Source organism: Lates calcarifer, linkage group LG6 (assembly GCF_001640805.2).
Source record: "Lates calcarifer isolate ASB-BC8 linkage group LG6, TLL_Latcal_v3, whole genome shotgun sequence".
Lineage (NCBI taxonomy): Eukaryota > Metazoa > Chordata > Actinopteri > Centropomidae > Lates > Lates calcarifer.
In genome coordinates this window covers 4028658-4045718 of record NC_066838.1, presented here as the reverse complement: position 1 = coordinate 4045718, position 17061 = coordinate 4028658, and the positions used below count along the sequence as shown (strand labels likewise).

Genomic DNA, 17061 nt, shown 5'->3' with positions numbered 1-17061 from the left:
TCACATTCACCCCATTCACACACATTCATACAGCACATGTTATATATATATATATATATATATATAATGTGCTTTCTAAACACACTCACACACCGATGACACACATCGGAGGCAATTTGGAGTTCAGTATCTTGCCCAAGGATACTTCGGCATGCAGAATGGAACCGACCTTCTGATTGGTGGGCAACTGCTCTACCTCCTGAGCCCCATGCCAGATGAAAACAGTGAAACACTTACCCACTCCTCCAGAAGGCGGGATTAGTTTTGATTCGTGGTTGACTTTCTGACAGTTTCATGCTACATCACACTTTGCATTTAGCTGTGGTTTCTCTGAGTCACATTGTGCTTCAGCAGCAACTGTTTTTCAGAAGTGGTGTTGCACCGAAAGGCATCTGTGGCCTCACAGGGTAAGCATGTGTTATTATCATGTAAAAAAATTCTGATTAACTGGGGAAGATAGGAAATCATCTGAGATGGCAACATGCAGATCTAGCTTTTATAGATAACATTTGTATTGATACTGACCATTTTCAAAGACTAATAACTCTCAGAGACATTTGACATATTTGATGTGAAGTTGATTTCCTTATTTGCATCATTACTCTTTCTCTTCTTAGTTTCATTTTTGAGTACATCTCTACCGTTTAGTAATATTTGAGGGCTATAAATTGGGGTTTGGAAGTTGCATTTTGTGTAGTGATTGTGAAAGTGGGGTGTATTTTACCCTCAGACCCACAGTGATGGCAACAAAAGCGGTTCTCCAGCAGCTTATGGCAAATCCTGACAGACTTCACAGTTTAGTGGATGAAGCGAAAGATTTGGCTTTGTTACATGGAATTGTATTCCGGACACATGAGACCCCAAATTCATCGGAGGTAGGGGCAAACATGCAGATTTGTTTTCATTCCTCTTATGTATGTTAAATTCATGTTAATTATTGGTTTGCATTTGAGGTTGACATAAAAAGTTGAATCCAATGGGACCCATGGGTTGACAAAACCAGGCCTTCAGAGGAATGTACACAAAAAACAACTGTGTTAAAATTTGACCTAGCCTGTGTCAATATAACACCAAAGCAATAACTTAATCAAACAACTAACAAAGGTTGAGTGTCCCATACACTAGTCATGCTAAGAGTGGGTACCTCTGTGACCAAGAGTGCTGCAAGATATATTCTTATATCATGATGAGAACTGAAATTCAAAGTGCAATAAGTAATGCACCACTGACTCATGTACATTCGTAGTTCTAAAAGCAATGAATCAATATATTTGTGTTATCATTTCAGGCTGTGACCTATGCCCCATTCACACTCTTCCCCTCTCCTGTGCCCAAAGCCGTCTTCCTCCAGGCTCTGGCAGTGCAAACTCACTTTAACACACTGGTGGATAAGATCAGCCAGGACCCCGACTTTCTAGAGGAGGCTCTTGCAGGGTATTGAGGGAAACTGCTATATTTTCTTTCTAAAACCATGTGTAAAACTGCCTTTACCTGCCATGATTTTTATGGTGACAAAAAAGTTCACTGATGTATGGTGTTGATGTAAGGATGATTTGTCTTCTTCCACATCACAGCACTTTGCATGGAGATGATTTCACAGCTAGGTTGTTTGACATATACAGAAAAGTGCAGCAGGAAGGGCAAAATCAGGTAAGAAACTTTACTTTACTTGATAAACTTCCTTAGAATCAGGCCCTGATCTACAACCCCTGCCAAGCACAACCCAGGTGTATTTACTAGTTTCAGACACAGTTGCCATTTTTATCTTCTCCCCAGTCCATTGTTGTTGGATTGAACCGGTCTGACTACATGGTTGACCAGAGGGAGGATGGAATATCCTCAATGAAGCAGATAGAAATCAACACTATTGCTGTAGGTGGTTTTGGTGTGTCTGACCGTCTCCCTGTGGTGCACAGGTATGTCAGGAAATGTTGCCCGTCAGGTTAGGTGTATGTTTGCTACTAAGATTAACTTAAATGTGCAAAAGATGAGAGAAGTGTCAAATTAACTTATCATGCTCATACTATGCTATTTATGTAATTTCCATTTGTACAAATACATGACTCTCCCTAAATCTTTCAGGCATGTATTGAAGTCAGTCGGTCTGTTGGAAGAGAGCAAATGTATCCAGGATACCAACAGGACTCCTAGAATGAGTGCCGCACTAGCCAAGGCCTGGGAGCTCTACGGCCGACAGAAGTGAGTGTAGTGGTGGTTGACTGTATGTGACACAAGTGTATCACAAGTGTGTGGACAGAGAAAAGCATGTTTTGGTTGATTACATATGATGACCATATTATAATATTATACATTTTCACAATTTATTTTCTTGGAAAATACAAACTCACTCAATAAAACAATGATCACACTGCAAATAATAGTCTGTATTATTTTATTGATTTGTTTATAGAAACTTGTACAGCTAGAAAGATTAGCAATTTTATTGTTGCCTGAATAATGTCAACAAATCAGTACTAATCTTGATTTTCTTTTTGCAGGGCAGTAATTCTCTTTCTGGTTGAGGATGTCCAGATTAGCAAACTCACTCATTGCGCTGTTGAAAAAGAGCTCTGGACCAGGTAGGCAAAAAGGATTTATAAGATACTTTGTGTTGTCATTATGACACATGACAACTTAGAGAATTTTTAGTATGAAGACGACAACTTTCTTTCTTTTTCTGTGCAGGAATATTCCTGTTCTCCGCAGAAGGTTTGAGGATGTGTTCAGAAAAGGATCTCTTGATGGTGACAAGAGACTGTTTATGTGAGTATACATTTTTAATAGCTGTGAAAGCTATCTTCACTTTCGTGCTGAGAGTTAGATGCAGAGATATATACCACACATGCCTGTATGCTATATATGAAGGTGAAGTCAGCAGGCAAAATGGTTTTAGAGGGTGTTTTGTTTTTTTCCTTCATGGAAAGACAAAAGACAGAACACTAAGAGGACAGAGCAATGGAAACAAAATGAGAAATACAGGATAATTACAAAAGTATAGTCAAAGAACAATGGGATGTAGGTTGTCAGGTGTTATAGAGACCACTGTGCTTAAGCTATTTCTTGACAACCACCGTAACTGTCAGAGATATAACATGTTAATTAATGAGGTTTCCCCCGTTTCCAGTCTTTATGGTGAGCTAACCTAACTGCCTGCTGACTTTAGCTTCCTACCTGATGCACAGATATCAGATTGATATCAATCTTTTCTCTACACTGTTCTTTTAACTGTCACTTGTGGACAATTTTATCAGCAAGAGTGATTGATTTTTGACCCTCACATCAGTTACAACCAAGCTCTGTTAGTTCTTTGAAAGCTGTTGAAGACGTTTCTCTCAGGGCTTAATGCTTAATAACTCTAACTCTGCAGAGATGGGCTGGAGGTAGCTGTTGTTTACTACCGCTATGGCTACATGCCAGATCACTACACTGGACAGGTAAGAACTTCCTTCCATTCTGAGTTGGTCACACCACAGAGAAATGAGCTATTAACCACTCAGCTAAATTTGAATGGTTAAAAAAAACGTCAAATATATATAAATAAGTTTCAAAACCATGACAAAATAAGCTCTCTGCTCTGAGACGCTGGGGGCGTGTCCACTGCAGGCGGTGAAACCACGCCCACTCTAACGCTACGGCACAGTGGCAGCTAGCTCCCTGTTAGCACCACCACCTGTGAAACAGATACTAGCAGCCTTGGGGTGGGGGTTTGGACTCAGGCCTCATTCAATAATGACAGTGGATTACACCGATGAAACTAATGTTAAACTAACCAGAGGGAAACGGCCACTTAATCCACCTCATCTTGATGCCTTTGAAAATTGTAATAAGCAGATGACCGAGCTGTAGCTTGCTGACAAGACTTGTAATAGTCGGACGGGAGAAGTGCTGATGTCAAGACAGCTGCTATTTATAACGATTACAGTGTTGGAGGCGGGGTTATGAACTAGAACCAAGCTATAGACACATGTAAGTGTCATGTTGAGTAAATTTAGATCTGCTGCTTGTAATCACCTTGCACCTGCATTTTATGAAATATTTCATAATATGCACCTGTATCACTTATAACACAAAACTTATGTATGATGTAGAATTGGGACGCTCGTCTTCTGATGGAGCGCTCTCTGGCTGTGAAATGTCCAGACATCAGCACTCACCTGGCAGGAACCAAGAAGGTCCAGCAGGTGCTCGCAAGACCTGGAATTCTGGAGAAGTTCTTCTCTGAGCAGCCTCAGGTAGTGGAGCAGATCCGAGCAACGTTTGCTGGCCTCTACACTTTAGACATGGTGAGAGGATGACACACACTACACAGGTTTATTTGTTACTGTGCAAAGATGATGAGGTCACATGTGGTGCCAAGATTTGTCAGGACAGAGGAAGTGTATTTGCCAAGTGGAACTCTCACTCCAATATCAAATAATTAGGAGACATCAGCAATTATTCTTAATGCACAAAGTTTAACTGTGCATTATATTAATTATTTGCATACAAATTATTAATAACATATTATTCTGTCTGTGAAAGACTGCTGGTAGAGTAAGTTTGTCCTTTTTACACAAACTGACTGCTGCTTTACAGAAGACACATTTAAACTTTGGTTAGTTTCCCTAACAACCGGTTTGAATCTTGCTCTTTGTCTTCATCAAGATGCATTTAAGAAATTGGAACATCTCTGATCATCCATCCATCCAAAGTCCATAATCTCCCATTGGTCTTTAGTTGGCTTGAAATCTGGTGACTGTGAAGACCATAGCATATGATTCACGTCATTTTCATGCTCATCAGACCATTCAGTAACTCCTCATGTCCTATGGATGGGGGCACTGACATTGCGTTTCTCCACTCATTTTTTTTAGGTTTTCCCTTTAATTCCATATGTCTACTTACGACATGCTGAAAGAAATGCTGGTGCTCTGTGCTGAAAGATGTTATTCACTTTTTTCAATGGGAATTTTGTATGTGCCTGTCACAAAACTAGATGAGAATAAGACACGTTTTCACTCCAGGGTCCAGAAGGTGACCAGACAGTGGCCATGGCTTTGGCCAACCCTGATGAATTTGTCTTGAAGCCTCAGAGAGAAGGAGGAGGTAAGATGACATCAGCATACCTCAAAAAAGGGCTAGTGTATGATGTGTTGGTAGTCTCTGAGTGTTCTTTGAGATTTTTTACATGTCTTTTTGATGGCATTCCCACCACTGTCCTCATGCCATATGTTATTAAGATACAGTTTCCTACATTTTATAAAACAGATCAACTTGTGAATGTAGCACTGTGACACTAAATGTTATTGTAAGACTTCACGAGACCTCACATGTCTCTGCTTTATGATTTCAGGGAACAATTATTTTGGAGAGGACATTGTCCGAGTACTACAGGAGGTTAAAAGTGACGAAAGAAGAGCTGCTTATATTCTGATGGACAAGATCCGACCCAGGACACAACAAAACTTCCTGCTGAAGAGAGGACTTCCACTCAAACTCACCTCTATTTGTTATGAAGTAGGAGTTCTTGGAGCTTATGTGAGGTAAGGTGTAGTAGACACAGAGACATACTGTGCAGGATTCATGTGACATAAATGGAAAAATAAGACTCATAAATGCATAGATAGTCATGAAAGCAGTGTTTTACATATTTAATCATGATACATCTGTATCTCCATGCAGGCGTGGAAGAGAAATGGTCCTCAATGAAGTTGCTGGTCACGTTTTAAGGACTATGAGCATCAATGATTCAGGGATAATTGATAGAGTGACTGTGTTTGACAATCCTCTTATCATCTAAACTCTCCTTATAGCTGTGGTCGGCCTGAGAGCTCAACACATGGCAGCTCAAGAAAACACACACAAATAGACAAAACACAATCTCACCAGGATATCTTCAGAGTTCATACCAGACCAATGAGGCAACGGGGTCAGTGTCAGTTGTTGTGGATCCTGCTTACTGTCCATGCCACTATTTACAGAGGAGACCCACAAAAAATATCATTCAGTGTAACAACAGGTTATATATAACAAATTCTTGTGAGGCAACAAAAACTAGATGACATGTTAAAATCTGTTTTAAGGATCACAGTGAAGCTGAAACTCGCCCATTTTTGTGTTCATAGCAAATTGAATTTACAAAAGTGATTTTATTCATATAAAAACATATGAAAGTAAACAGCAGAATATGTTTTAATGTTTCAATGAAAATATGTATGGTCCACAACTTGATTTTACCATTATATCTTTAAATAATCTGTATTTCCTCAATACCTTTCTTGTCTTCATTTATTTGTTAGTGTGTGCCTTGCAACTCTCGCTTTGTTCAAAAGCATTAAGAAAAATCAATAACACAAAAAAAATACAGAAATGTATTGAAATATTAATATCTATTAAGTTTAGAATATGTGTGGTCTCCAAAACACAGTCCTGTCAGCTCCGTCTGTCAATATTGATGGAATGAACTATGCTTCAGATATGGTGGTTTCTGTAGGTTCATGTGGAGGCCTTCCAGAGTTCAGACAGATTAAGCAAGTGCTAGTGCTTAATGCAGACATTGTTTTCTTGTGCAAACCAATGATAGCATGGTATCATGAGCACCTTTGTGCTTATGAATTGACACAAAGCAGCACAGGCTTGGTTGCAACTCATCTGACTGAGTTCAACGATGGTTTTCCTTTGTCAGTGTACCAAGTCAGAGGCACATTGTTTGTTTCTTTGAAACATTATATATTATGCTAGCTGCACTAACGATATGCCTCTGTTCTTTGTAGAATGATGGAACAGAAATGGCCAATCAGAGTCATCGTCACTGATTGTGACATTAGAAGAATTAGTCTTGAGTCTCTGTTGGATCACTTGAAAGTTAAACTGACACTACCATATGACTTTAGTCTACAATTTGAAGACCCACTGTTTAACAATGCCCTCTGCAACCTGACAGATGTGTCAGAACTGCCAGATCGAGCCACACTGAAAATTATAAATCTTGAGTCCTTCTCTTTGGTTTCCAGATATACTGTATACAAGTAAAGAAAAATCTCAGCTGATGAGGCCGGATCCTTGGCCTTCTGTATTTGATATTCCAGAATTCTCTGTGGATGTAAATTTCCTACTGGAGACAGGGAGAGCTTGCCTATATGAAGGCTGGAACTCGGATGGATGTTACCTGGGACATGAAACATGTGATCTTAGAGAGACTTGCAGAGACAATGTACAAGTATACGGCATACCCCACTGGAAGAACACTGTCGAGAAGTGGCCTCTGCACTGATTGCAAAGCATCATTGTTTGAAAGAAGCTGGATCACCCACTGGATATTGCAGTTGGAAGAATAGCATTAAGTTCAAGATGGGGAATTTCCGTACATAAATGAGAAGATCTGGAATGGCCGATGTCACAGTGAATGGCAACAAGCGGAAGAGGGATTCCCCTGAAGGAGAGCCATCATGTAGTAACATAAAAAGGCCAAAAAGAAGTGATCATTATCACCTTATAGTAGTGTGCTTACTTGTGCTTGAGGTAGTCAAAGGGATAGTTCTACATTCTGGCAAATTCACCTATTGTCATAATAATAATAATAATAATTATCCCTATAGTCATATGAGTAGGTACATTACCTTTAATTATCAGTGCCTGTTGTTTTGAGATCTGTGGGGTAGAGACGCTGATGCTCAGTGAACACAGTGGAGGTGAACGGTACAGGGTCCCTCAAAACTCATCAAATACACAATCCAACAACTCCAAAACGCTCTGAAGAACAAGTTGTGACTTGCACGTTCACCACGCTATGAAATAATAATCTTTACGAGACAGAGTTGTTTCAAGGCAAATGCATAGCCGGAACTGGAGAAGCGGCACCAAACGTGCACCCCGCCCACCTGGAAAGTAGTTTCGGCTATGCATTTGCCTTGAAAACAACTCATTACATTACATTACATTAACGTTACATTCTTATTTCATGGATCTCAAAACAACAGGTACTGATAATTAAAGCTAATGTACCTAATGTATCTTTAAATAATAACATGTACTGTTGTAGAAGTAGTAGTAGCCGCTGTAAGAATAATAATAATATATATAACATTATTCTACTACTTACACCAACTACCTCAAGCACTTGGAATTCAATGTTGTAACCTGAGCACACTGCCTGTCATAGTCTTATTGCTTTTTTGTCATGTTTTCCATGAGACCAATGACATCACCACAACACACACTGCTGTCCTACAGTGTCTTCCCCTGTATCTTGGAGATAATTCCAGCGAATTCTTCCTCAGCTGCTCAGTAAGTACATTTATAATAATGATCATAATACCATCACACAGTGCTTATTTTATGACATCATCAGACCTCAGGTTTAGTTCTTAGATTTTTTTCAGAACTTTCCAGCCTCACGTCTTTAGTTGCTTCAAGCCCTGCAATGGGCATAACAGCATGACACAACACAGTCTCAGACAAAATAGTAAACTTTGCTAAAACTGAGGTCAAGTTAGGTATTACAGCATGTATTCACACTTTGCAAGCCAAACATATTTAAGTGGGGATGTCACAACACTAAACAATTATTCACTTTGATTACAACAGTGAACACACTATAACAGTGGGTCATAATATCCAATAAATTCATTTATTTTTATTTTGAATGCAGGATTCAGACACTGCAGCTGACTTCACCCAGGTGCCTGTTGGGGTTTTTAGAATCATGACTGAGGACACACCACCATCGATTAACAGCATTGCCATCATCCTTGAAGGAAACATTGTCATGGATGAGATTCCTACAACCCCCAGCACTTTGTCTTCTGTTTGGCTTGATATACACACTCCATCTAGATTACCCCAAAGGTATGAAGAACACATTTGAGTTCATCCAGAAGATATTGTTGAACCTTGGACAACAAAAGCTCAGCCCAAAACTGCAAACATAAAAAAAAATGCTCTTTCAGGCTAGATGTTGCAGCTGGTGATAGCCATACTGGTTGGCTATTTTGTGGTTTGTGAATGAGAGTGAGTATGATGGGTCCAGAGAAAACGAGGAGAAAAGGTGTTTGACAATAGTCTACATGTCCACCATAGTTTTTGCATATGTGCACACTGACTCAACATTTATTTTGGTGACCTCTGATTGGTGTAATCATGTGTCATCACAACCGAAGTTAATACCAATGTCACTATATTTCCACAGGTTTAGATTACTGTAATGGTCTCCTAATGGCTGTGAATCAGAAAGCACTTTTAGAAAGTTATTTTTATTGAAATCCCTCTGTATAGGTTGATATATTTCTGGTGAATTGTTTCTCAAGCATGTATGCACAGTGTATGTGTATATAGGTTATTACAGTGTTTTAATACATAAGTATATAGTTTTCTTATTTATGTTGCACCTGCATCTGCGGTTCTGATAGGTGCTATAAAAATAAATGTTATTATTATTAATCTCAAACAGCAGACTGGAACCTTGTGATTTCTCTTAAGTTCCTCACTGAAGGTTCCTCTTTACTGCTGCTCTGTGAACAATCACAGTCAAGTTTTGAATGCACTGAAATTAAAATAAAGCTCATAATCTTTAACAAATTTTGACCCATGGCTATAACCTCATAGTAAGAAACATTTCACACACAATAATATTGTTCGGAAAAGGGCTACAGACACAGCACATTACTATGAAGTTAATAACAGTAAGCACTGATTTTGTGATTTGGTTTGGTTTTTGTAATCTGAGCTGGTCTTTTTCAGTCTAAAATAACCTCACAGTACTCTACACTTCCATACAGCATGCTGAGAGAAACTCTGCTTCTTGTCAGTGGTAATACTGCATATTACTGGAATACAGTTCCCTGAGTTTCAAACAGATCATCTTTACAAATCACTGAATGTAGCAGCTTGCAGTTTCGAAGCCTGAACACTAATGTGTCAGCAAAACCAAAGACATTTTCCACATATAGTTAAAACCCAGTAGGAGATCTGCAGGGTTCATACCAGGCCAATGAGGCAAGAGGGTTGATGTCAGTTGTAGTACATTACTAGTTTCTTGTATGTTTTTAAATTTAAAACCATGAAATCTGAGAATCAATCAGTATAACACAGTTATTGCATAAATGTAGAGGAGTAAAATGTACAATATTTCCCAGAGAAGTGTAGTGCAGTCTGAGTATTAACAGCATAAAATGGAAATATTCAAGTAAAGTACAAGTAATTTGAGGAAAAAAATAGTTTCCACCAGTGGCTTTCTAAACTGTGTAACCTGTGTCATTAGTTAATATCCTGTTTTTCATGAACTGCAGCAAGAGCCCAACCTGCAGTGGAAGACTAGAATTTTCTGTTATTATCTTCATTCGTCAAGACAACGGTGTTTTCCTAAAAAAGGAGTAAGTACACCTACTATGTATGGTACAACAAGAATGAAATGTTGACATATTATGTGTTTGCTGACTTCTCAATGCACCCTGATGTGATATTGAGATGTGCATACACTTCTTTATAACTTTGCCTTTCCCCCTATAACATGGAGTTTTGTTTGACCCATATGTTAGAATTTGGTCATTACTCTAAATTTGTATGTATGCATGAACAAGAGGTGGATAATTGAATAGTTTATGTTATATTATATAATGGGCACTGATAGTTCTTGATTCTGATTGGCTGGGAGGTGTCAATTAAGGACAGATCATATATTTCAGGTCTGTGTTTTTATGTTTTTGTTCAAGGAAATCCATTAATATGTCAACTGCCAACTTTGTAGTCTTGATATTTTTCTTGTGTTCCTCCTCCATGTGCTGTTTCTGCTTCTGTTTTGTGTCTGATGTTTTCTATTTCTTACTCATGAAAAGCAGCCTTTCCACTCTTTAAAAGTGCCATGTTCACCAAACACTTTAAATAAGATGTTAACGTCCCTGCTTCTCGTGTTTATTTCTTTATCCAGAAGTTGTTTTATGTGAAACACAAGCGAAAATAAGGCGCTTTTGTGATACTGTGAAGTACTGAAGCTTCAGTAGATTGCTGTGGTTACCTACAGTTAAATACAGATGCATTAATTTAGAATGGCAGACAAATACCTGCATTATGACATTATTTCTGTCCAGTTACTCAAAGATAACCCGCACCCTCTAGCCAATAAGACTCTAGTCTGGTACAAGGAGAATACTTCACATCATTCAGTACAATCATAGAACTTACACCTCATAACATCCAATCCACTACAATCCAGCCTCAAACATTTCCACAGTTCTAAATTAAAGTATTACTGTTGTTTTGTCCATCTCCTGTTTTTGTTCTTTCTTAATGATTTGAACACTTTAGTGCTGACTTGCAAATGTGACACGTTCCAGTTAGCATTCCGGGTCATCAAACAGAGGTAGGGGTCATTGTCAGTGAGGGCCGTCAGCACCAAAGAATCTCCCACAGGAAACACTCTGGCACAAGCTTTTTTACTGCCACAGCAGCTGAGGAAAAATGCCTCTGTATTTTGTTCCCTGATGCTGTTGTCCCAGGGAGAGTGTGATGATAAGGTTACAGAATATTGGCAATTAACCTGGTTTACATTTGTCAAATGTGTTCATTATCACATGAACATTACGGGACGTTCAAACCAACCAACTTGAGTGTCTGTAATCAAATTTAACTTTTACTTTGAGCTGATGTGTCTGTTTGCTTGTCATTGTTTACAGAATGACTGCAAGAGTTTGCAGTGTTGTCGGAGCCAAATAGTCTGCTGACAGGATGGATTATGTTCCTCTCGATTTACATTTTATTGGAAGTAAAGGTAAAGGGAATGGTTCAGCAGAAATTTTGTAGAACCAGCAATTCCCTGTTTTGTTTTCTCTTCAAATCTCACTACTCAGCTCTGACTGCTCACAATCCAACTCCAGACCAAACATTCACAGTGTAATAAGCCAGTTACACAAGCGTTGGCCCAGTTAGCCAGGGATCTCTCTCTCTCTTAAGTGTGAGTAGAAATTGTGTAGATTAGAGTGTGTGTTGCACAGACAGAGGACAGGATGTGGGTCATGGCAGGATGGAAGTGGGTCAGAGTCACCCTGATCTCCTCTTCTCTGCTCCACAATGGGGAAGGCTGGGGAACTGGTGTCAGCAAGATTTAGATATCTGCAAGTGTGAATGTAGTGGATGAAAACACAGGTTCTTGTAAAATGCATTGCTTAATGTAGAGTGGGAAGACATAGAGAGGACATACAGCACAAGAAGGTTTTTTTTTAACCTCATACCACTCACTGCTTTGTTCCTAGCATTTCCACTATATCCTATTAACAAGAATAGCTGGAAGTAAAATCATTGCTGTCAGTGGCTGGAACATGTGCCCCCCAGCTCTCATTGTACCTTTGCCCTCTACATTCTCTGCTAAGACCACAACTCTCAGTTTCCTGTTGTGGTATCAGTGTTGGTTTTCCACTCTGAATGCTAGAAAACATCTGTGAATTAAGCCAGCAGCTGACGTCAACTCACCTTTATCACCTTCTGTCCAGGAAAATGCAGAATTACTGGCATCACACTCACCACTGTCCTAAAATAAGCCTATTTCCCTTGAGTAGAGCAAACACTGCCTCCCATTTGTGCAAATGATTTCATGCTAAAATTAAACTGCAACAAGGAAATCCTGTGCAGAAATAGTTTTGTTTTTTGCCGTGCTCCTGGCATGACTTTATGAATGGCATTGTTGGCTTGTTGGTTGATTGATCAGTTGATTGGTCGCTCTGCTAATTGGATCCATCCGTTGCTTGCAATTAAAATTTTGTTGTTACATTTGTGGTCCCCTGGAGACAAATCCTACTGCCATTGGTCATCTACTGGCTCCTCCTCTTCCACCACCATAACATTGATAGTTTTGTTTTTAGCTAAATGTCTTAAACTATCAGATGAATCACCATGAAAATTGATACTGGCATTCATGCTCCCCAGGGGATTAATCCAACTTTAGTGATCCTCTGAGTTTTCCAGCAGTGCTATCATCAGGTCGAAGTTTTTGTTTACTCGTTGAAGGATCTCAAAGTTTACTGGATAGACTGTCACTAAATGTTGTACAGAGGATGCTTCCTTGATGACACCAGTGATCTCCTGGCTTTTCCTCTATTGCTACCATGAGGCTGACATTAAGGATTTCTAATGAAATGTTGGAAATGTTACATTTATTACTATTCATTCATGTTCCCCTAAGAATGGATTGCAATCATTTTTGTGATTGTATAACATTTCCTGTGGCGCCATCATCAGATCAAAATTGAAAATTGCCACATAAGCTTGCATAAATCTCAATAGCATGTCCACTATTATTTATGTTTGATACAGACTATACAACTAAATTACAACCTCCTTCACCACTCCATTTCACACCCCAGAAGCTGCAAAATTCCAAACCTGAATAAACACAGATGTGTTTCAGACATGGACGTGCGGAAGAGTCTTTCTTTGTACTGTACCTGTAACATATTGAAAAAAGATCATGGGAACTAAGCTCCCACTGCAGGCAGTATTTTGTATTTGTAAAAAGAAATATCAGACAGAGAAAAGAAAAAAAGCCTTATATGTTGCCATAAAGTGAGTTGCTAAGACATGGAAGTTTGTGAAATGAATGAAAATGAAATGATGATGTGTTCCCTTTGAAAAGATTACATACAGTCTAGAACAGTATAAGTCCTTCTTCAAGATTTGGCAGCTGCATTTAGATTATATACTGTAGAATGTACCTACAACAGCTGGAATTTCTATTAAAAAATACAGTCAGACTTATTTGAATTGCTTTCTCTTGTCATTCTCGCACTCTTTAGTAGGTATTTTTTGTTAAAATTTGAAAGCTTGTAAAATGATATTCCCCTCACCCTCAGCAGTATTTTGTGTTTAGTGCTAATTATCAAAAGTTAGCATGCTAACATGCTAAATTAAGATGGTAAATGTGATAACATTCTACCTGCTGTCATTGTGGGCATGGTAGCACGCTGACAATAGCATTTAGCTCAAAGCCCTGCTGTGCATGAGCAGCTCAGAGAGCAGTAAACAAGTCGTCTTGTCTTGTCACATGTCTTGTTAAAATGGAATTTAACTGTAAAGATCATTACTCACCACACAAACATGTTCCTATAACACACAGCACTGAACCTTGACCCGCTACATCCATGGCCACATCTGCAGTGACTACAAGGTAAGAAATGACTACTTCATGTGTCAGTTATGGTTCATATTCAAGTTTTAGAGAGGACAATTATTACAAAATATTGAAAATCAATCTGCATGTCATAAGCTGCTGTTCATTGGTTCTTCTTGGTTCTCTTTTTTTTGTTGTTGTTGTTTTTCATTTGACCGGGTTATGTGACCCTGATGTGTAACACAAATTTGCAAATGATTGCACAAGGTTTGGTTGACCTTAACAGGCACTTTTTCTGTGTAATCTACATTTAGTGTTGTGCTTGTGCCCTGACAGATGATTTGACAGCAGACACTTAGTGCTGATAGCAGTGTTTGGTATTAGACTGTTATATCTGTTTCATTATCGCTGTCATGTACTGAATAAGTGTACTGCAGTCACTGTCACAATAATGTATGACAGTGTGGGTGTGCGCATATATTTCTGTTTGTAGTTAATATTATCACTAGGCCTATCTGCACGGTTTGTAGTTAATCATCACATTCTGTTCTATCACCACTGTGTGATGATAATATCCTGTCTAGTGTTGTGAATGGAGCCAGAAACAAGAAAGTGACAGACATTTTCAACACATAGGAACTCCCATGACTCCCATATACATTCCAGCTACAACACACACACACACACAAACAAAGCTTTGTCCACCTGATTTGGCTCAGAGGAAGCATAACTGTACAATCACACACACACACACACACACACACACAGCCAGCAGGAGGACTCAAGGTCAGTTCCTGTTTTTGTACTTTTTTGAGTTCTTCATTACTAGAAAATGCAGAGCACATAATCCCCAGTTTCCTCTGCTATTAATGACTGATTAGCAAACAGCCCAATGGAAAATTCAGGGAGTACAGTCCTGGGAGCTTTATATAATAAATGGTCAGTGGCTACTGACAGGCTCTCCTTATTCAGCAGTTACGATCAGCCTGGCTGGAGCCGGAAAGCCTCACTCAGTGACAGCATACAAGCGGGAAATTCATTACATTATTGTATTTACTGCTGGAAAATGAGCCGTTTAAAGATGGGACCAAAAAGAATGTACTGGCTCAAACTACTTTTATCACTGGGAAAGTTCATCATAGAGTGACAGATTATTAAAGATTATTAAAACCAGCATTATAAACCTTAAATTTAGTATGTTTCTACTTCTTTTATTCAATTTTTCCAAAATTGAGTAGTAGTCTAGTTATGTAGTATAGCTAAATTGTTACCGCACCACTCATATCCCAGAGCCTCTAAGGCTAAATTGTGTTAGTTTGAAGTGAACAAACAAGCACAGGGGGTTTAGCAATAGATTGATTTTTAATATTCTGTTCAGTACACAAATTCAAATCAGTTTACTACATTAAAATTCCTTAATTGATACATTCAATAAATCAGTTATAATCAAATGTTTGTAACCATGTACTGCCATTCTTGTTACCTTCACATAAAGCCACACAAACCCCAGGTTTGTGAGCCAATGGGAAGACAGTAGGGTCTCCAGGCATGAGGTGTGACACTTCCATCGACAGCGGTCTGTGAGGTATGACAGAAATGCATGAATTACCCAAAAATACAGTGCAGTTGTTGCCTAAAGTGAAGTTGCTGTTAGCCTGTTGTAGAACCTAAAATTCATATTTAACCCTATAAAACCATGTGAAACAGACTGTAATATAATACATCCTCAGAAACCATAAATCCCTCCTGTGTTGTTAGTGTCAGTGTTTGATTCTAGTGAAATAGTGCAGTGCGTGTTCAAAATGTGCCTGTTGGTAGGGGCTGATTGCTTGGTCTGCATTTATCCATCTTATTTTCCAGGCTGCAGTGTGTGTGGTCAGTCTGTCTTTGTTTGCTACTGCTGGAGTTGGCAGCTCTGCTCTACTTCACTCGATGTGTCTGGGTGATGGGGTATAAAGTACCGTTGCAGTTGAGTTCCACCTTTCTTAAAACCCTGGAATGTGCACGCTCTAAATTGCCCAGGTGCTGCACTGCCCTCATAATGTAGCTCTGCCTTTTTCTTCTTGTTTAGTAATACATAGAAAAGTGACGTTAGAAGCTTTTTCGAGAACCGCTTGTTCAAAACATTTTGCACTGCACTTCCTTGATTCCACAGCAATACACCAAATTTAAGTCGATCAGAACATCCTGCTCAGGATAAAAAAAAAATTTTAAAAAATCACCATAAACATCAAGCCCTGCACACCAGCTCTTTTTCTTTTGTTGATAACTGAGTTTCCTTTTTTCCCCCTAAGTTTAAATTAGTCATTTTTCTATAATTCTGTACACCCACACCAAACCAATCTGAACTGTATGGTTTCTGTCCGAGGAAAAGTGCAAATAAACCATATACTGTGTGAGGATTATGTTCCTCCCTCCTTGTGTGTTTACATCCACCACTTGCAGTGCCTGTGCTTGCAGGCGTTATGACACACTGTTAATATGTCAATAAAACCTGTTTACTTCACCTGTATCACCTTTTGCTCAGCACTGTTTATCATAAATCATCAAAGAATCATCACCTTAACTGATATGCTACAATAACAAATCAGTGTACCGACATTGCTTCCAAATAACTCATTTCCACGTACACACTCACTGAGGATCAAAGTCCCTGCAGCCTGTACTAGCAAGCAGAAGCATGAGTGTTACCACATCAGTGTTCTTTATTGGTTTTTCAGGAATGAGGAAGTGTGTGAGGCAGCATCTTTACGGGAAGGCAATGAGTGTGGGAGGGAGGGGCTTGTGGGAATGCACGTGGGTGGGGAGGTTATGACAAATATTTGTTAAGACAGACAAGAAGAGCAGGATGAGAAGAAAGGCAAAGTGCAAAGGTGGAAAACTTTAATTACATTTGACACTGGGTAATCACATTTCTCATTTTACTCACACTGTGGTCAGTTTCTGTGTACCCACCCAGCCCTTAGACTATCATTGTTACTGTTAAT

General features: G+C 39.0%; 1 protein-coding gene and 1 long non-coding RNA gene across 4 annotated transcripts; both read left to right on the top strand.

The window, feature by feature from the left end:
* The first annotated feature begins 130 nt into the window (after positions 1–130).
* LOC108882690 (glutathione synthetase) lies at positions 131–9874 on the top strand. Of its 2 annotated transcripts, none has more exons than XM_051071038.1 (14): positions 131–407; positions 731–875; positions 1289–1434; positions 1575–1650; positions 1777–1916; positions 2083–2199; positions 2499–2579; positions 2686–2763; positions 3368–3434; positions 4089–4232; positions 5004–5085; positions 5333–5522; positions 5662–8265; positions 8630–9874. In XM_051071038.1, exons 1-13 carry the CDS (start codon positions 295–297, stop codon positions 5777–5779), a joined length of 1497 nt encoding a protein of 498 aa, XP_050926995.1. In that variant the 5' UTR covers positions 131–294; the 3' UTR covers positions 5780–8265; positions 8630–9874. The 2 variants fall into 2 exon arrangements, with proteins under 2 accessions (XP_050926995.1, XP_018530877.1); XM_018675361.2 differs by having other exon boundaries at positions 132–407; positions 4089–4283.
* A 488-nt stretch (positions 9875–10362) lies between these two features.
* Positions 10363–16586, top strand: LOC108882692 (uncharacterized). 2 transcript variants are annotated; one of them, XR_007813368.1, is made up of 4 exons: positions 10363–11743; positions 14081–14131; positions 15570–15659; positions 15935–16586. It is a non-coding gene; the product is annotated as an uncharacterized LOC108882692 (long non-coding RNA). The 2 variants fall into 2 exon arrangements; XR_001960824.2 differs by lacking the exon at positions 10363–11743 and having other exon boundaries at positions 13644–14131.
* Positions 16587–17061: the final 475 nt, after the last annotated feature.